At 35.0% G+C, this 22768-nt stretch overlaps 1 protein-coding gene across 3 annotated transcripts in view; it reads left to right on the forward strand.

The window, feature by feature from the left end:
* LOC138716529 (segmentation protein Runt-like) overlaps positions 1-11101 on the forward strand; it is a 140253-nt gene extending 129152 nt beyond the window's left edge. For all 3 annotated transcript variants that reach the window (XM_069849679.1, XM_069849680.1, XM_069849681.1), the window contains one exon: positions 1488-11101. In XM_069849679.1, coding sequence (XP_069705780.1) covers positions 1488-2068 — 581 coding nt within the window. In that variant the 3' untranslated portion in view covers positions 2069-11101. The remainder of the gene's footprint in view (positions 1-1487) is intronic.
* Positions 11102-22768: the final 11667 nt, after the last annotated feature.

Below are 22768 nucleotides of genomic sequence, written 5' to 3' on the forward strand. Positions count from 1 at the left end.
TAAAATATAATATAAACAAAAAACATTTAGCTCGCCCCTGAAAGAGTAGAACTCGTGCTCAGGGGTGGATTCCTGAATTGAAATTAAGATGTATGTAATACAATTCGTCTTATTTCTACTAAGCTACGCAATAAGAATATATAAATTTAAATTTACAATTTTTCAATTTTTATCAAATCCATACATAAAATTTTAAATTTGATACTAGAACTATTAGAATTGGCATGATTAGGATATTTAAATATAAATTTGTTATATATTGTTGGGCCTAAATTACTACTATGATCAAATAGCTACTGTAGCAGTGTTGCATTTTGGTTCAAACAATCTTAAACAATTCATACCTTTTGTTTCATAACTATGAGAATACAATTCAAAATTATTTCGAATTTTATGCATGAATACTTACAATACATACATACATACATACATACATACATACATACATACATACATACAGTTCACACCTGTGGACTGTGGAGTAACGGTTAGCGCGCCTGGCCGCGAAACCAGGTGGCCCGGGTTCGATTCCCAGTTGGGGCAAGTTACCTGGTTGAGGTTTTTTTCCGGGGTTTTCCCTCAACCAAATATGAGCAAACGCTGGGTAATTATCGGTGCTGGATCCAGGACTCATTTCATCGGCATTATCACCTCCATCTCATTTAGACGCTAAATAACCTAAGATGTTGATAAAGCGTCGTAAAATAACCTACTAAAATATAAAAAATGCATATATATTGAATTGTAAGTAATTCATTAATTTCAGAAAGTTTAATATTTCATAGCGTGTTTCGGAAAAGCCATTGATTTAATCTCCAATATGCTCGTTCATTTTAAAAGAACAGTACAATATGGTAACAAATTACTGAAATAAAATTAGTTTTGTTCTTTAAATATGCAGAAATCTGGTCCGAACAAATATAACATTGTAAAATTCCTTTACAGAACAAAAAGTTAAATTTATTCGGATCAAATTTCTGTACATTTAAAGGACAAAACTGAAATTCTTTCAATAATTTATTATCATAATATTGCGTTCTCTTAAAATGACGCTACTCTTTTAAATGACTGAGCATATTGGGAATTAAATCAATAGCTTTCCCAAAATACGCTATATGTCTCATGTAAAACAATTTTTATCTCGAAAAGGAAGCAAAAACGAGCAAAATTGTATTAATATTTTTGTTTGGAATATCTCCAAGAAAACCCCCTGAAATTAATGACGCTACTTACGGTTCACTCTGGATAAAGCTCCAGGAGCTGCCTCCTTTTTGCAACGAAACGATTGGGAGCTCAGCTCCACTTCCACTGTAATACTACCAAATGCTCAGAATCACACCATTCTTGTACATATTTTTTCACGTATGAAACAAGCAAAACATTATTTTTACCAAAAAGTGGAGCCCAAGAAAACTTGAAACGTGTAATATTTGATACAAATAAAAACATTGTATCATTGTTATGATAAAATCATTCTCTCTTCACAGGTGCAGGTGGTACGACCGACTTCTACAGTCTTCACCAACATCCGCACAACCCTGCGGCAGGGGTCAGTTTAGTAGCTGGCGGGGCTTTTCCAACGGTCCCTCCTCCAGCACCACCTCCAGGATACCTTCCTCCACTCTTGGGATACCCGCCACCACCCCCTCCGCCTCCTCCACACCCGGTGACCACAGCCGAAGCCCTCATCACGGCCGACAAACTGCTACTGTCGCAGTCTGGGGCGAAACACGGGTCAGCTTTTGGCTTGGCGACCTCCACGTCACCGGACTTCACGCCGGGACCTCTGAGCCTCGCAATCCCCCCGCCACCAGCGGCAAAAGTGTCTCCGCCTCCTAGAAGATCGCCTAGTCCGACCCCCAACGCGAGGGCGAGCAGCGACGATGCGAGCGACGCCGGGGAGGACGCGTCCGACGTGGTCAGGTCGGCATTCCAGCAGGTGCGGCCCCACGGGGGCGGCCCGGAGCGGCGACGGAGTCCGGCCAAATCGCCCGAACCGCGGCCAGCGACTCTGCTGACCACGGCGACCCGACCGGCTGCCCACAAGACAGTGTGGAGGCCTTACTAGTAAACTGTGTGAGCACCAAGTGCTGCTTTGTGCGGGAAGAACGATCCAGTGTTTCGAAACAAATTCAGGGTAGAAGACTATAACAATGTTAAGCACTACTTTATATAATAAATGAAATCATACTTATATGTCTGCACCCCAGTACTTAGAACTATTTCTGTGGTGCATGGGGGCTAGTACTGAATGTTTGTTGCATCGAAAGTAACAAAAGATATTATCTTAACAGGATTTACACCATCACGTCCGTTTTTGGCACATTTACGTAATTTAGTGGGGTACGTATAGATTTTACACCCGTTCTTGGCTAGTGAATTATATTAATACAAGTTGAGAAACAGACCATGATAGAGTCAGTGTGGAATTAAACTTGTTTAAAATAAATTTAGGTAAACCTACATGCTTTATTTGCACTTTGTGAGGCTCTTTGGAACTTTTAAATGGCATGTCCTCTTTCTCATGTTCTTGTTGGTCCTTTACGGTCCTGAAGACGAATTTTTCGCACATTTCTCTTCCTTTGACTATACTTGTTATTGCATTTGCCGCTTTTTAAATTCAGGCAGGTAAGTTCATCTTTATAAATAATTTGTCAGTTATGATTGAGTGAAGTCCTTTGATTTAACTTTTCTAAGAACTAGTGAAATGGTTAATTTATTAACGTTATCTGCGGTACACATATGAACATTAATGCAATGCCCTTAAGACAAAGACTGTCCTCGCAAACGATTAAGAGAGATCTAGGAACAAAATATCATACCTAATGAACGTCTGATATTACTCAAATTTCATCCGACAAGTTAGTAACTACATCTCATTTATAAATATTTGTTTATAAGTTGCGATTTTCTGATATTAGAGCTACAGATTATTTTAATCCAATGTCTCTCAGAATGGAATATTCCCACAAGGTCAGAGACCAAACAACGGTTTTGGGAAAAAAAACTACATCTCTGCTTTGTATAGTTCATTTCATAACATCTCAATTATCATTAAAATGGTATTGTATTTACTTAGGATATCTGCAATGAAAGTAATGATTATTATTATTATGTTGAAATATTTGCTTAAGAGTTTGGATGGAATTAAATATATTCAGAATCTCACTGTAAACCACTAATAATGTTCAATATTTTGTCTATTATATTTAAATGCCGATTCTCGCAAAGAGGAGAACAATTATATAATTTTTTAGTCTGTAATTCAAAGTTGTACCTTATTTTATTTCAAGGATTGCAGTTTGGTGGCTCCTTTGAACACCCACTTACAGATTTATGACTTCCTACACAAACAACTCTGACAATTCCGTCCTGTCCCCTCGTCCCAACATTGCACAGTTGCCACAATCCTGTTGTCCCTCGAAATCAGACTGATGGGATTCTTGGAATTCGGAAAGATGCGACAACTCTGCCTCCACGTGGATTTGAGGGGAGCCTGTCAATTCTTCTGAACGAAGGTTGTGATTGGTCAATAAGAGGAGAAGACAAGATTTCCGTCACAGTAAGGAAGACATTTATTTATGACAACCAATTAGTAGGGGGCAGTAGAAGGTCTGTCGGCAAAGTCCTTTCTATGAAACTGCACTCCATGAAATAAAATAAGGTATACCTTTCTGATGTACAGTAATTCCATGGGCACCGAGATTCAGTTGGAATTGTTTCTTCCACACTTGAAAGCAATTCTGAGAACCCCTTCTGGGCAACACTATATGAAGATTGTATGAAGATTGCCGATTTATGCACGTGATTCCATATATCTTATGTACTCAGATATAGGCCTAATGAGTATTGTGGAATCACTGTAATGTGTTTTTTCAACTAACTACCCAAGCACAAAGCAATGCAGTGAATTCACTGTCGTGATGAATAATGCTATAAAGAAAGTGCCATCTGTCTGCTTATGTAACAGCAAAAGCGACGGTACTGCCCTCATAATCAACTTTAAGAACTTTATCTTACACAAAGTGTTACATATTTCCCCAGTTTATAAATATAAATATAAATGTTTCAAATCAAAATTTCGATGAGTGACGATCGACTGATAAGAGTTCCAAAGCAATATTCAATTAAATATTTCACACCGTCTTCGCTTTTTAAGGCATTCTAGAGCATGGTCCGAATCCAGAACTTTTCCTACATAATTCTTTGGCATCATCGAAAGCTCTACACATGCAGTAGTTTCGGTTCCATAAGCATTGATCAATTTACTCGTATTTTAGGTTTCTGTTGTTTCACGAAATATACCAAATTTAATAGCGTAGAGTTTAATATTCCTGGTTCTCTTATTTTTGATGCGCTCAAAAAGCACTTTATTATCTACTTCGCGGTAATTCAGCGTATATCAAATGAATAGACTTACAAATAATCTAGGTTCACATGGTATCAACATAGAAATTTTTCCGCTGGTTTTGTGTTTAGTATTATGAGCTTCTTTTTAAAAATAAAATTCATTACTTTTGTTTTAGAATCCATGTATGATCAATGACAGATCTATAAACGAATCGTAAAAAAAAGAGGGTAAAACTATTATATTTTAGACTCAACTACATCATTTATTATTTCTGCTTTAATGAAATTGTGAAATCGAAAAACACACTTTCAGTATTTGAAGTAACAAGAGGGACTTTCTATTCCCGTTTGTTTTATAAAACAATGCAAACAATTTTTATATTTATTTATCATTGCATAAATTTAAACCAGTAAATTATATACCACATTATTATAAATCGGAGTTTAAACACAATTCGCAAATGATCAGGCGTGTAAACGTAATTTTTTTAACGCTCTTCCATTTCATCACAGCAGAGAAGGTTTTGGAGGCAATCAGTTTAGACTAGTAGTTGGGGATTTTTAAAAGAGTGTTAATAGATTTCACTCCTTGACTTTTATGAGGGGTCTCGCTTCCTCCGACTTCCGCACCAAGTTTGGACCTTCACAAATAATGCGACTCAGTGAAGTTGCTCTTCAGATAAGCGTAAGAATCAACCGGAAATAGTAAATCTCGCCTCACAATGTCGTCAAAGGCCATCTTCCTTGTTTTCTCTATTCTGTTTAGTGTGGATGCTTCACAAATCTTCCAGCAGTTTATTGCATTGAAAGAAAAACAATGGCTAAGAAGAAGACTTTTACAAGTGTAAACACAGTAACTTATAACACCACTTTCGACACATTTCACATCCAGATTAAAAAAAGAAAAAGAAAAAACTTTATTTCTAGCATTATATTTTCTTGAGTCATTTCTGCTCGTAGTAATATTTTATCGGCTTATTTAATGTTAATTGATTAATGCAATTACTGAGTTAGCGTTTCCTTTGTTATGAGGAACAGTCTCATTGAGTTGTTAACAAATTAATCAATTAATTATTACGTTAGTCAAAACAAAAGACTCTTTATTTTAATTACCGCCTTCGTTTCTTTCTTAATATACAAGAGTTATTCAAAAGTCAGGAAATGTTTTTGACGTGAATACGTCTGTATGTTCGGTCCTGTAATGGGATGCCATCCCAGAAGCTCACCGACACATTTGCAGGCGGGTTTTGTCGCGAATTTCTAAACTATATAACATATTCCGATTAAATAAACACCAATCTACAGATGAAGGATCAATGTGTCTAATGAGACCTTCAGTTGGAGCGGGTGACGTCATTAAGTGATACACGGGAGGAGAGAAGTTGAGGCACGAATTGGCAGGTCGAGCAGCAGCCGAGGCAGTGTAACTCGAGACAGCGAAGTGATAGAACGTTAGCAGTGGCGTCAAAATCCATAACGAACCAGGCTACAATCTCAATTGAGCAACAATCAACAGTCGACAAGGTAAATTTGAAAAATTTGCGAGAAATTTTGAGTGAAGAGAGAAAATTGACAATGTCGAGGCATATACGGGACAAATGGGAGAAATCGTATAAGCAATGGTTAGTAAACGATAGAGCACGAAAGTTGCTATAGCAACCGACATGTTTACTCTCAACGTATACAAGATGGCTATTCCCAGAAGTCTCCATACATCGAAGGTAGGCCTATACAGTGTTTTCAGGGTATCTGAAAAGAAGAGATGTTGATTGTCACAACTGACCGTTTACATAACAGCAATTCTATCAGTGATGTATTCATGCATGAATCATGCAGTTGTCTCCGATGTAACCTACCGTTTGTTTTTACTCTCAGCGAAACTTGTTTCAATTGTTTCACTATTGTTTCTGTGGCTATTGAAATAAACAGCAAGTAAAGTCATTTTTAAGGGAGGTAATGTATATTTTTTTGGGGGAATTCATACCAGATAAGAATACTTTTGACTTGAAATGCGAATTAACTGGATAGAGGTATGGATTCAAATATATATCGTCGTTGTGGAAGTTTGTAAAAATTTGAAAAAAAAAATCGGTTCCGTGGCAGATAAAAAAAATTGTGGTAGACCATAATCTGTACACAACGACATTAATGTTGTGAAGGTTCTATTTTGAAATTGGTTCACATCTGAACAAATCTAATTCTTTCATGAATAAATATTTATTACTATGTTTCCATAAGCTTACTAATTAAGAAAAAAATAAGAGAACTTTCAAATCTTTCGTGACTTTTGAATAACCATACATAATTCCATTCCAATAAATTATATTTCTACAAACTTATTAATTAAGAAAAAGTTAAGACGACTTTCAAATCTTCCCATTCCAATGTTATTTTCTATAAAGTTGCGCCTTAAGAAAAACTTTTTTTCAAATATTTCTTGATTTTTAATAGTCCTATATAATTCCATTTGAATGAGGTAGATAACTTTCATTTACATATTCTGAAGACCAATTTAAAAAAAAATTCCAGTGAAATTTCTGGGGGACAAAGACGATGTTGAGATATTTTCAGCCAGAGAAAAATAAATTATAATATTCTCAAGTCTAGAGAGAGAAGTTCACGGGAATAAACATGTAAGTAGATTTAAATATGGCTGTTCATAAATGAATAAATATTTAACTATTTAAAATTACACGTAACAACTTGAAGAAAGAGAGAGGTTACTTTAGGAATATCTTTATAACCACTATTAATAAAATGTTTTGTATTGAAAATAATCTAAAAAATCATACTACTTTACAGAAATTTCATTATGAAAGTCTGAAAATAACTTACTGAAAATACAATGATTTTAATTAAATTGTTTAAAAATATCAGCCATCTTACAAAAAGAACATACAAGAGCTAGAATTTATTTGTATGAAAATCTATTAATCGATTAACTGAATCCTTCTTCCAACCCTGTAACAGTTTTTACATAAAATGAAGCGAAAACTCCAGTAATCTCCAGAGCTATGGATATTTGAGAGAACTTACGTAGAAAAATACTGACTGATAAATAATATGAGTCCATCATGAACTATTTTCATGACAGAATTATAGAACTATGGAACTCGAAATCGATAGTTGTACAAATATTTCTTGTAACAGTGAAATTCGTTACTCAAGTGTGACTTCACTTTAACATGTGGAATTTCATCTGATGGCAAATGACTGACTCTTCGTGAGCTTCAGAATAAGGTCCGGACATTTCACATGCTAGACCTACCAAGGGGTGCCTGAAAATATTTGTTTCTGATTATATAATACAGAAATAAAAGCGTTAAATTCTTCTGCTAACTGTTACAACAGAAGTTAACATCAATGAATATCGGAACTCCAAATATATATTTAAAATGTTACCCAAGCAATGAAGTGTTAAAGTGATAAAAATGAAAATAATGGCTATGAAGTTAAATATGAAAACTGTACCATGTCAGACTAAAAACTAAACACTTCTTAGTGCAACCAGAGTTTCTGAATCTGATGACATCACATGCCATAATATGCAATTACTTTTTGCACCAGTTATACTTAAGAATTTGTTTCACTTGTGATATAATGTTTGAATGGTCTTTGAAAAACCCTCTTATCTTTTTTCAAATGTCTCGTCACTAGTTCAGACAATCACCACAATTCTTGCAATGTGTGCAAATTGAATTGTTACGCAAAGGATAGAGTGCGAAGTATGGGGTGTTTCAAGAGTACAATGTTTGTTTTCAATGTAAAGGTGTTTAAGCAAAGTTGTACAAGAGAGTTTTAACAGATTTTTTGGAGACACTTACGACAATAGTTGCAGTTCTAGAGAGAATACTCATGTATAATGATCTATTGAGTTTTACCTTTACACATTCAGTATTGGTTTCAGTTTATACATTAACATTAACTACCATTAATTTTAGCATGTAGGCTTTCACGCCCGGTCTCTATGTGATACAAGTTTTCCGAGCTAAGATGCCGTGGTCTACTGATGATATCTGCCGCAATACCAGACGAAACGTCTGGTAGTAAACCACGGCATCTTAGCCCGGAAAACTTGTATCGCATTAACTACCATTTTTCACCATAATGGCAGATCGGAAAATTTTTCACCAAAGACAGTAAATGCAATGGATAACACACTGAGATTTTGGTAAACCCAGACAAACTAAGAGAGCTTTCAATGCAGAAGTGCCCAGATCATGATGTCTTCATCTACGATTTTCACTTGCGGATTTAACCTCTTTATAGCCTTGTGGCAAAGTGCATCAACATCGGTTAAAAACGCAGTAATCATAGATTACGAAACGACTGTTAAACAGTAACTGTGGTTAAAATGTAATTTCTGTGCACCATTCACAATCACCGATTACTTAAACATGGCTAGCTGACACCTCATTTTACCAGAGTAAAGTCTATGATGGTACACTGTTTCTACAAAATGGCTAAAGGAAAGCATCCATACCGCTGCAAAGATAATAGTCAACGTCTAAAAGCGACTGTGCTCACTCTGTTCTACATCAAAATGAATGTGTCCTACATTTTCGCGTTGCATTTGTTTGCCTTTCGGTACTGTTATATTTACGAGTTGCATTTCTTTGTTTTTCAGTGTTGTTAGGTTAAAATCGTACAAAATGGAAAACTGGATGCAAAAATGATTATATCCCAATGTGAGGTTGAAGTATTGATAGACTTACTTACTAGATGTAAATATATTATATAAAAAAGAAGTAATATCCATAAAGGAAAAGGATGCAGAAGATTAGTAGGAATGTGCGATCTTTCTTCAGCCAGTGACATAGAGAAAGAGATATTTGAGTATTCCCTCTTAAAATACAGAAAATAATAGTTACATAGAATCGTAACATAAGCAGCCGATCCATGGGAGAAATATGACTTTTCTTGTGTTATATCAAGTGATCCATTTGTAGATTTTGATAAACGAAATCCCTCCTGAAATTTTCTGTCACCTCATTCCTCGTAAAAATTCTCTCTTTCCACTAAAGAAACTTCACGCTCACGCTCTATCCAAGTAATTCAAGTACTGTGTAATAATAATCGTCTTCGAAATAAACATCTGTGGCTCTGGCCGCCATTTTGCTTTACTTGGTCTACTGATCGCTGGTTATCTCCTTTAACCGCTCGAATATGGCCGGTTAGAGATTACTGTGGTTAACCTCCTATTTAAGTCGTAACCGAGGTCGATCCACTGTAAAAATGCTTAAACACGGGTTAGGTGACAATTTTAACCAGTGGTTACACTAACCGACGTTGATGCACGTGGGCATTGGTTTTTCTGAACCGACGCATGCGACGTGCGAGGCTCGCTTCGCACAAATCCGGATTACACGAGAGCACTATAGAAACCACACACTATCTCTCGTGTAGTCCGGATTTGTGAGAAGCGGACCTCACACCTAGCACGTCGCATGCGTCGGTTCAGAAAAAACCAAGGCTTAACTGATAAATGACGTCTTCTTACTAAACGCACCAAAGTTCAAACATCGGTAGATTGTGTGAAATTTGTGACAGGTAAATAATACCATTTTCAAGTACATGTTCCTCAATTCTATTGATGTTTCTGAGTGTAAAACTTCAAAACTACAGAATTTCATATTATATTTATTACAACTTATAGGCCTATGTTATACTTCGTCGTTATATGAAAGAGAAAAGCTAAAAGAAATGATAGATAGGCCTATAATCTACTTAATTCCAAAACTGCTGAAGGACTTTTTTTTCTTCCTTTGCCATAAATTTCGTACTTTACTATTATTTTTTATTCTTTAATATCTATCTGGTCTCTATCTTGACCAAACGTGCATGTTTAAAAATAAGAGACAAAACTGAATGACTCAGAAAACCCTGTAGCAGATATATAATGAGCTTTAGGAATGCTCTGTCTCCAAAATGTCTGTAGATCTCTTAAAGAAATTAATAACTGTCACAAAACTTTAATAATTATTTGTTTTTAAATCAGCAAGTGTATTGTTCAATATATATTTATTTCAGAAAATAAGTTGGTGTTCCACATTGTGTTGAAATATACTTGTACTGGTCATATCTTCAGGCCCAGTTAATCAATTGAATCCATTATGTCGTGGATCTTTGTGAAGGTTTTCCTACTCTAGTTGAATCCATTACTTCCTAGGCCGTCCTGAAATTTCGTCACGAATATTGTCTTCGAAGATAGGACCAGTGATTTCAAAACATTGCAAGTCTTATATTTTAACATGAAGTTGAAGAAAAGTAAACAAGTTTTGAGCTGATAAAATGAAATCTTAATCACAAAGAATTGATATAGACAACACAATTTTTATTCGAATTTTCATGTTCTGTTTGAATTCACAGTTATGCACATATATAAACAATTTCAAGGAATTAAATCTTGTTGTCAATGGGTTAGAGTGGGCAACATGAGAGACAAATCACTGCTCCAATTTAGTATCACAAAGTCTTCTGAAAAAGTACTTTCTTTAAAGAACGCTTGAGTATTTCTGTTTTAATTTAAAACTGAGACACGTAATATTAGTATTTCGTAGCATGTATTGTAAATTTTGTACATTAGATTTGAGTGATATATGAAGTGCAAATGTGTACTATAGTAAAATGCGTTAATGATGATAAATTAGTATGTATATTGTACATAGTCGAAACTCTTTAAATATATGGTATGAATGAAATTCAAATGTAATTATAAAATCTACAATCACTTATTGTATGGATAATATATAAAAAGTATTAAAAACAAGTTCTTAAGTGTCTTGTCTCTAAATACTGTTCCTTTGTCAAAACCTAACCCATATTCCAGCAGTCACAGAGAATCATCATTTCAGTTTCCCTTCTGAAATCTTTCATTATCGTTAAAAAAATCAGTAACTGCTATTGATAGATAACCCTCCTCAACATGCCGGTACTCTCCCTAAAGGGACTGCAATCAGAGCTACTGTTAGGAGAGTGACGGGGACCAACCTCTCTCAAAGGGCTTAGCTTCTCTCGTTACCTTACTTGCTGTTATATGTAGATACTCATTCTACTGCTCTGTTTACAGTACGAGTTCCCCGTCCCTGGTGTAATATAATCAGAGTGATTCACGAGGATTTACCGCCACCTCTTATTTCAGAAGACATTTTGAGCAAAAAATGTCATAAACGTGTGTCCCAATCTCAATATTTTCAGAGTTACACTAATTTGAAGTTGTAATTAAAATGTCCTTTTTCTTCAGTTTTAAGGGTAAAAGAACATTACAAATAGAGAATGAACTATTTAGAAATAGCATTTCTTTAATTGGCTAGCTTTCTGAAGCTAAAATATGTTGCTAATTGCTTTTTTTTTTTTACAGATATTTTTTTTTTATTTTTAACTAAACATTACAGACGTGGACAAATTATTAGACTAAAACGTTTTTCTTGTTAACATAATGTAATTCGTCGTATCAATTATCAGTATAATTCACAGAGTATCTATTGTTATAAATATGATTGTTTACATCTTCTGGTATATTTTTCCAATGGCTAAGTATATTTTGTTTGGCTGTGTTGGTACTGCTGGTGTTTTAATTATATACTGCAGAAGATATTCAACAGTCTGTTCTTCCATGGCCTGCAAGAAGACCGGACATGAACGAAATTGAAAATCTGTTATCTATACTGAAGAAGAAAGTGAACAAAAAGAGGCTTACAACAAAACATGGACTCATTCAACCACTGTCTGATATCTGGCTAAATGATGCTGATATTCAAAGAAAGTGTCAAACTTTGGTTTCCAGCATCCCTGACGAAATCAACGTATTAATGAAGAATAAGGGAATGTTCACAAAATATTAGTAACCTCAAGACTCAATTTTATGTTCATTATATCTGTCCAAAATACATTTTTGTTCATTATTTTTGCCGATAAATACAGCTTTGTTGCACATATAATTAATTTAGTCTAATGATTTGTCCACGTCTGTACATTATTCTTACGCACTTATAAAAATTGTTACAAATCATACGACTTAAGGAATTTGATTCCTTACAGTTAAATTATTATGGATCCTAATGTACAGTCTTGAAGAATTTACAAGAGTGGCATGATTTGTAACAATTGTGATAAATGCGTAAGAAAAATGTAATTTTGTAGTTAAAAATCGAAAAAAAAATTCTGTTCGAAGCAATTATGGAATTCACAACACATTTTTAGCTTCAGAATACTAGGCCTAGTTAATTAAATAAATGACACTCCTGAGTAGTTCATTCTTTGTCTGTGATATTCTTTTACCCTTAAAACTAAATAATAATGGTATTTTACTAACAACTTCAAATTAATGTAACTCTGAAAATATTGAGATTATGACCCATGTTTATATGATATTTTTTGTTCAGAATGTTTTCGAAAATAACCTCCGTAAGTGGCGTTAAATCTTTCTTGAATCATCCTATATAGCCTATCAGTGCTGGTATTAAAGTGGTAATTTTTCTTCGCTTTATGTGCTAGTGATGGCACAATTCCGCCGTAACAATACCAGATACGAAATCGTGTGTCACAGTTTCGGTACAATACACGTAAAGAGTCCTACATAAATTATCAGACGTTCTGAATATTAGCATGTAGGTATAACGATTTTTTAAATGCAAGCGTAACATTGTCTGAGGTCTGTATTACAGTAACCACAGTCTTATTTTAAAAGGATTAGGTTAGACGTTGACAAGGGGCTGAAGAGACATCCTGAGTAATGAAGTGTGTGAAATGAAATTAAGCAAATTGACTTGACTGACGCGTTTATTCGCGCGTGTCGCTCATGTGGCTTCTGCCAGCTTAACTGCATCATACTAGACACTGCCCGACAGAATCAAGAATATCCCGTCTCTATGGTTCATTAATTTGTCATTGGATACTGTCCATTCAACTATCCATCAAGTTTGTCATTTCGGATTATTTCTCTCAAAGCTATGTTCTCTCACCCCAGATAGGCATTCTGTACAATATGACTTATAGATTCCTTTTCTCCTTCCATTTCTAAGTCCAAACACCCTTAGGCTTTAAACATTCTCAGTATCGTTTCCAAAAATCTATAAATAAATACAGTATATTCAATATGTATGTTTAGTCAACAATCCGAAGACTGCTTGGAACCTCATACGTGACACAACAGCAATGAGTCATCACTGATCAGGCACCTAAGCCAGGAGATAATGGTAGAGATTGACCAATTTCTTTCACCTCTGACTAGTAACATAGTTCACTAATAAGTAGTGTTGTGGGATTTAATCGATTAATCGATCAATTTCTGTTATAAGATTAATTGATCAAGGATATTTAATCGAATAATCGAGTCGATTAAAATTAATCGGTTGTAGTTGATATTATTATTTTGTTAATACAAACTCATACTAAAAATTCCGACAATATTTCTCTCTCGGAAATTGCTTACTTAAAAGCGCAATAGTATTATTATTTTCTAACTGTAAACCAGATAGCATAGGGAAAATCTTCCCACAAACACTTCAGAAAGAGATGGAGATATGAGGGCAGTGACCTAGTCTACCTCTATTGAAAGTTGAAACACAATGCGAAACCCTTATTAAGTTTTATGGTTTTCCAAGAAAACTTCCATCTCGTTGTCAGCTCATCTTCCTACCTTATGAAATACCTACTTTTCTGGAATTCGTCCCCCTCATCCCTCATAAAATAGCCATATCTACACTGTCTGCAAGTGAGAACGTAGCCATCTTCTTCTCTTTCTAAAATCTGGTAATTCGATTACAATAGGGGCCAGTCTTCTTTTCCGACCGCTGTACTTCTGCAGTTGCAGTTTGTGTACTGAGTTTATATATGAAGGTTGTGTGTTTAGTTTGATAAAGAAAAAAATTAGTTTTCTGTGGTTTGTGAAAACTGTAAACTCCATTATGTCATATGAGAATTTGTGAGGTGAACTCGGTGAAACGTTTGGATTTAAACTGAACGATCGTGGAGAAGTGCTTGACAGAAAAAAGTTTTTTTTTGTGTGTTTACTGATGTAGAAAACATTGTTACTAAACACAGAGCGGCACTTAGGCTAATTCGGAGCATGTGAATGCACTCACATGTTTAAAATCATGGATGGAGCAGTATTAACTAAATGAGCCTTCATACTTTTTGTTATTTATGTTTGTCTCAAAAATTCCTGGGAAAATTGACATACTAAATTAGCAGCCTCATAATAAATATGTTAATAATTAAAATAGTTGTTTTGTAATATAACGATACAATATGTACAGATACACAACATTTCATACTTATCCTTATCACGGAACACAAGTTAAATTTAACAATAATTGTGTATTACAGTATACTAAAACCTTTTTAACTCGATTAATCTATAATCTATAGATTAATCGATTAAATTCAAATAGTCAATCGATTAAATATTTTGATCGATCGACAGCACTACTAATAAGACTTAGATGTAGGCCTACGATATGCAACAATTATTGTTTTTCCTCTGACACATATCAAATGCAATATAAATTAGTTAAATAGTTAATTCTGTTGTGAAAAGGCATATACGTGCATTTTTACGTTTTTTTGTAGGCCTATTGATATGTATTAGGTCTATTTTGGTGACAATCTTTAGTTTGTCATAAGCTGATAAGTCCACGAAATGAAGTAGAGTCACAAATTGTTAGGACACTCCTTGATATCTGAGTTGAGAGAGAAACTATAACAGCCAAAATCTGAAAACTTATATGGTACTTACCATGTAATGAGATGTTTTCCTTTCATTTATTTATATAAGTCAAAGCATGATAAGTTACATGTTCCGTGAATAATCGTAACGATAAGGTTACAGCAATGTTTTTCTAAAGTGATATACGGATATCTAACAATCCAGATCATTCACTGACCATACGTTCTCGGAGTAGAGCCATACCACAGTCTAGTATTACAGTCACGAAGCTTGAGTTGTTGAAGGTACTAGGGACAATAGACTGTGCCGATATTATTTCGTATTATCTGTAATGAGGCGATAGTAGCAATACTAGTGGTTAGCAACTATCTACGGATGCATATTCCCTACGTATTGAGCTTCGTGACTGTATATACTAAACTGTGGCCATACGTACCTAGAGTGTGATTCAGAGCACGATTACACTGGAAGAGCTAAGAAAACTACTGCCGTAGAAATTAGAGTACCTCAAGATTTGTACACAACTCCTTTTAGAGTAATATAGTCAAATAATTTTGCTTATGTTAATTCTTGTTACTGACAGATAATTACAAAATTGGTGAAAATTTGTAGTTATAATTCCAGGAAATCAGGATATACTTTGTCATCAGAATTATGGTCTTCTTCTTGTTTACAATTACTACGTTTAGGCCCTGATGATCACGGATTAGGTTATAGGTATCCTACAAGCAAAACTCAACTCGGATTCCTCGCGGGGCGCATGCTATACCCCTCTTACTCCCCTGCAGTAGGCGTGAGAGCATGCTGGGAACGGGAGCATACGTCATCTGCGCGATACAGTCACGCCAGTTGGTTTCTGAGCACTGAGTTTTCCTTGTTGGATGCCTATAGTACAATAATCTTATTCCCTGAGCACAACTTGCAAATTAATTATTGCCAATTATTTAACCGTCAACACTGAATGTTCCTTAGGCAATAGAGTGTAAAGCAACAGGATTAATAAAATAATTAACACAGCATTTTAATACCTCCACAGCATGCTTGGCGTGGAGCAAGGTTAAGCTACTTAACTTTTATGCAGACAGTTCGTGTTTGAATCTCCGTAGTGAATTGTTTGTTTTGTCCTTTCTTTTATTTTTTACAACTCGTTTTAGTGTAATATAGTCAAATAATTTTCCTTATGTTAATTCATGTTACTTACAGATAATTACAAAATTGGTGAAAATTTGTGGTTATAATTCCAGAAAATCAGTATATATTTTGTGATCAGAATTATGGTTTTTCTTCTTGTTTACAATTTCTACGTTTAGGCCCTGATGATCACGGATTTAGGTTAGTATAATACGATATATCATACAACAATCATATTCCCTGTAGCACAACTTGCAAATTAATTAATGCCAATTATTTAACCGTCAACATATTTACTGAATGTTCCTTCGACAAGAGAGTGTAATTAATTGTAGGCCTATGATGATAGACGACATTAAGATATGTGGAACATATGCGGAGACTAAGAGGAAGGCAGAAAGTAGGAAAGATTGGAGAATGCTGGGTTTGCAGTGAAAGACCTGCCCATAGGCATAACATGTATGTATGTATGTATGTATGTATGTATGTATGTATGTATGTATGTATGTATGTATGTATGTGGGACTATATCACTAAAGGGAATTGGATTCATTTGAAATTAAGTACTTTACAACTAGACTACGTTAAATTAACTATTTCTATCTTTATACTCCCCCATACGAGCAAATGCTGGGTAACTTTCGGTGCTGGATCCCGGACTCATTTCACCGGCATTATCACCTACATTTCATTCAGACGCTAAATAACCTAGATGTTGATACAGCGTCGTAAAATAACCCAATAAAAAAACTCCCCGCATCTGTTAATTACTCCCATTTGTGAAGGAATTTTTTTTTCATTTAAAATCAAGTTGAGTATTTCCTTAAGCTTCAGCATTTACCATAGAAAATGAATTCATTACGTCACATTAATTTATTTTCCTTTTATAATTTATCACAAAGGCAATTTTCTTCCTGTTTAACAGTGCTTCATCCAAGGAAATGGCTAATCCCTTATTCATCTGTCGTAAAAAATCTTGGCTTCTTTTTTGATAATAATCTAAGCTGGAATTTTCAAGTTAAAGAAACGATAAAAAAATCTGTTCCTCCATTCACTGTTTGAGTCGCTTGAGAAATTTCTTGCCCCAGCAACTAAAACTTACCCTAGTACAAACCCTAATAATGCCGCACTTCGATTATTGTGACGTTTTGTTAAGTGATCTAAGTTCTGAACTGTCAGTCAGGTTACAGCGAGCTCAGAATATGTCCGTCAGATACGTGTGCAACATCCGACGATATGATCACATATCACCGTCCTTCGCAAGTCTTTCGTGGCTCCGACTTAAAGAACGCAGAACTTTACACTCTTTGTCTTTACTCTTTCGAATTCTGCACACCTCAACACCAAATTACCTTTCGTCTCGTTTCTCTTATCTATACTCTAACCACGACATAAATACTAGATCACTTATCTGTGGTACGCTAAGTATACCTATTCATAGAACATCTTGTTATTCATCATCTTTTACAGTATCCACCTCGCGTCAATGGAATTCCTTATCACAAAGTATTAGGGGCTGCAAGACAATAAACACCTTTAAAAACAGCTTAAAAGATAACCTTATTAGCATTTCACTCCAATCATACTGATTTAAATTATCACTGACTATATTGTTACTTCTTTCTTTAGACATCATCCTGATAGTGCTGTATTTTCAAAATTGTCTCATAATAATCTCTTTCTATTATCTAATATTATTTGAAATATATTAACATTCTATGTGTTTTAGCTTAATTCTGCTACACACTTTATTTCAGTGTTTAATTAATAGTTCATAGTATTTTGTTGTTTAATTCGTAAATAACTCTTGTATACATGTAACTCTCATCTAAATCAAATTGTTGAATTCTTTGTAAGTTCATGCATATGTATATATACTTTTTTCTGGTTGAGTGGAAGAGAAGGCCTTACGGCCTTAACTCTGCCAGCTAAAATAAATTATTATTATTGTTATTATTATTATTATTATTATTATTATTATTATTATTATTAAATAATAGTTTCGTTATATTTAACATATAGAATCACCATTTAAATTGTCTTGCGGAGGTTACCATTCACTCTGCATACATATAGTATGATATAGGCCTATAATATAGTGTCCCATAATTCTGGAATCTTAGGCCAAATCTCTGAAATAATACATGTCTTTAAAACCAGACGTAATTTAAGAAATTAAAATACTAAGAGCGAAACTCAGACCAATCGTAAGTACCAAAAATTATTATTAAATCAGTATGTTCGTCTGTCTTTGGTTAGGCTAGGCAAACAAATCTAAGACACTTATGGTTCCAGACTTAAGGGACACTGTGTATATTGCATAACATGCTTTGGTGTCTGTTAGAATTTCATTCCGGTGGTCTGTGATATATAGATTTCCTTTTTGACATCCGAGTTAATAGGTTTGATCTTACAAACCATCTGTCTGGAGCTTTACATATCAATTCTTCAGATATATGCATGCATTTCGAAATTTACGACTGATTTCTTTCACAGTTTCTCTCATTCAACAAATTTCTCTTCCGTAACGATTACCTATTTCAACTATTTCGCTTCTGGGATATTTTATTTATATTGGTTAATTAATATAATCCATGGACAGTAACCGTTGTCGCCACTGCTTCAACGAGATAGAAACTCTCGCTCATGTTCTTGGATCTTGCCTGCATGGTGAGACATTACGCAATACCAGGCATCACAAAATTAGGTCCGCAATCGCTCAAGCTCTTCGTGACAAAGCATATACCACCTATGAAGAAATCCATGGTCTATTGGAAACAGGAAACTGTCGGCGGGTTGATATATTAGCCTTTAACAACACAACGGACTATATAATAGATCCTACTAGCAGCTTCGAATTGAATACAACTCAACCGAAAGATGTCAAATTTATGGTCCAACTGTTCCTCATTATTTACATATGTATAAGTTACAAACTATTGGAATTATTGGGTTATTAGTGGGTGCTAGAGGCACGATTACAAAAAAATTCATTAAATTCTGCAAAGAGTTTAATCTTGAACCCTCTTTGGTCAAGACTGTTTCTCTAAAATATTCACTCTATCTTCTGAGAAATCACATATATAAAGTAAATTAATAACACAATAATAATAATTATACATCTCACGAAAATATTTTCATACAATTGTATGCGTTTACTAATACTTGTATATTCGGTGTACTTTGTCCTTCAGGGCAACCCCTATTTTTGGGGAAGTTTGTATGCATACATATGAATTACATGTAAACTAAATTATAAATAAACTAAGCAACATAAAAAAAAAATGCGTGGATTTGAAACCTATGGATTGTGGCCTAACCTGAGCCTTCAGAATGCAAAGGCCACAAACTGCGTGGGCAGTTGCTCGGTTTGTAAATTTAGAATCATAAATTGTTTACGAAGTCGGAATTTAATATTTCATTGCTCGTCCGTTTAACGAAAATTTCACTGGAAGTTGTTAAAATATTACCGCGTTTTTATGGGAGTCAATTTGTACCCATATCAAACTAATTAACTGAAGCCCAATAAAGGTTACAGCAATTTTGTTCACGTGAAAGCGACATATTGTATTTTGTACTTCGTAATATGACTACAGATGGAGTTAATTCCGTGAAAGATTTATCCATGTGAGCAGAATCTTGTCAGTCAGCCAAAAATTATTTTATGAGGTGAAATCACTCAGCTGAACTCATAATGAATGCATATATGATGTAGTCAACTGATTTTAGTTTTATTTTTACTAACCAAAAAATCCATACCACGTAGGTTTACAGACATACGTCATGGCTCAGGTCTGCAAACCCGACAAACTGATAAATTTTAGTTATCCATCATACTACAGCATGAAATAATAAAAAACTAGCTTGCACATTCATTCGTTATAACTTGTGTTTCTGAACGAAATATTAGAGCAAGAATCGCAAATGCTGTAGTTTCTTTAGTACAAATTATAAAATAAATATCTTGATTACTTGGCTTGCTCATAATAGCCCTTCTCATTTACAAGAACGACTAGGCCTTTATTTTATCTTACGGCCCTTTATGTTGTTAATATAACAGCGAAAAGAAGCGACTAGGAACATTTGAAATGAGAAGGATGGAGCGTGTGAAATGGACAGACAGGATAAGAAACGAAGCTGTGTTGGAAAGAGTGGGTGAAGAAAGAATAATGCTGAAACTGATCAGGAAGAGAAAAATGAATTCGCTGGGCCACTGGTTGAGAAGAAACTGTCTTCTGAAGGACGCACTAGAAGGAATGGTGAACGGTAGAAAAGATCGGGACGGACGGAGACGGAGACGGAGACGGACACAGTCGCAGAGGCAGACAGACAGACAGACAGACAGACAGACAGACGTAGGTAGGTAGATAGGTAGATAGACAGACAGACACAGACAGACAGACAGGCAGGCAGGCAGGCAGGCAGGCAGGCAGGCAGACAGACAGACAGACAGACAGACAGACAGACAGACAGACAGACAGACAGACAGACAGACAGACAGACAGACAGACAGACAGATAGATAGATAGATAGATAGATAGATAGATAGATAGATAGATAGATAGATTTATTCGTTCCATAATATTCTTACAGTTGCTTTATAGCATAGAATAAAGAACATGTCCAATTCTTACGTTTAACAAATAAAAATGCAAATATGAAATAAGTACAGAATTAATACCTTAAAAACAATAACATATTATACAATGCAATATGTTGTACCATTTAATAGTATTAAAATATTTACACAGTGCTGTGAAATGTCAAGAATTCATCTACAAAATAGAAAGTGTGAGATATTAAGTCATCTTTTAATTTTACCTAAAATAATGCAGGATTTTGGTTATGATTTTTAATGTCTTCAGGGAGACTATTGAAAATTGTTATCGTCATGTAACTTACTCCCCCTTGACGATGCCGTATGAAAATCATTCTTTCTGCGAGTATTTATACTATGTATGGCTGAATTAGTTCGAAAATTTTCTTTTTACATAAGAGGAAAATGTGTTAAGTGCCAATTGTTTCAAATTTCATTTTACTTAATCTAAGGAACTAACATCCATGTGAGAATATCACACTAAATTGTCTTTGTCTTAACTCAACTGTAAGCTACTCATTCGTGCGCCAAAAGACGGTGTTGTAGGTACCTCAACATGCATTTCGCAGTGGGTTTTTCATCAATATCTCAGAAAGTTGTTTTTGGCATTTAACACGTTTAGTACGTTAGGTCCTCAATTGTTTATCAAAGAGAGTCCAAGAAACGTATATTGAACAAAAAATTAAGACACCAACTCACCTGGATGTAAGTTGCTATATTTGAATGAATGAATAATGTGTCTTTAGCAATATACCTTTTGGTGAAGCGGCACTTCACATTATTAGTATACAGTGCCGTCTCCCCTTTTACAACGCTTCTCGTACAAGTCATTCAGTAAATTACTTATTTTTATTTATTATCGCAATTCTTCCACTATTCTTTCCTTGTCTGTCATCAATTCTTCCACTACTTTACTCATAACCCATTATTATACCAAAAATACTATACTTCTAATTTTTACCCCCCCCCCTCCTGTATGGCACATTTTCCCTCACTTCACATCTTTAACTATTTGCACTTTTCACTGCTAACTTTTACACATTGCTACTATATTTAGGTCTTAGTTTTCTTTTCTCACGATTAAATTTCCCCTCCACACCATTTCCTTAAGTCATACTGCTTTTTCACCTTGTTTTCCCCTCTTCCTTCATCACTGCTCCCTGAACTATCTCCTACTTGCATTACTCTACTTCTCGTCAGCCTCGATTTAGACCTTAGTTCCTTCACCCGCTTCGGAATTGCTCCCATCTCATGTCCACTATTTCCATTCGCTTGCACTGAGGTCATGTTCTGCTGTGCTTGCTGAATACCAGTTCGCGTCACTCTTGTTTCTTCTTAAGATGACGTCACTGCCTGCTTTCCGGAAAATTTCGCTGAGTTTAACACGTTTGCATTTGCCTCACGTACACTATCCACACTTGTGTCACTAACCTCGCCTTTAGATACGATATTCTTTTCTTTTTCTTTCAATATTTTCTGTCCCTTTTCTTTTTATCTGAGCCTACAATCGGTTTCATTAACGTTACTAAGTTCTCCTCTACACTAAAAACCAAATTGTTTATCGGTTTCATTAACGTTACTAAGTTCTCCTCTACACTAAAAACCAAATTGTTTATCTTAATTTTGTCCTTGACAAGTTCGCGAATTGTCCATTTCTTCGTGCTGCTTTAAGAAAAGGGCTTAAAACTCTTCTTCTACTTCTCACTTCGTAGCTTCAGTCGTTATCTATTCTGATCGTTGTGTTCCCTAGCATTCTTGTATTCTTAATAATCCTCTCCTTAGTAACCTTCTTCTTCTTCTTCTTCTTCTTCTTCTTCTTCTTCTTCTTCTTCTGCACTTCACGGTATAGGCAAAATGCCTGTTCCGTCCTCACAGCATATCTCTCCATCTCTTCTTTGGTCGTCCCACGTCCCTCCTTCCAATCGGTCGGTATTGATACAGTAATTTTGGTAGTCTCGAATTGCTCATCCTATCTACGTGATATAACCAATTATTACGGTAGCTTTCAATTTGTTCGTTTA

The sequence above is a fragment of the Periplaneta americana genome, chromosome 16 (genome assembly GCF_040183065.1).
Source record: "Periplaneta americana isolate PAMFEO1 chromosome 16, P.americana_PAMFEO1_priV1, whole genome shotgun sequence".
NCBI lineage: Eukaryota > Metazoa > Arthropoda > Insecta > Blattodea > Blattidae > Periplaneta > Periplaneta americana.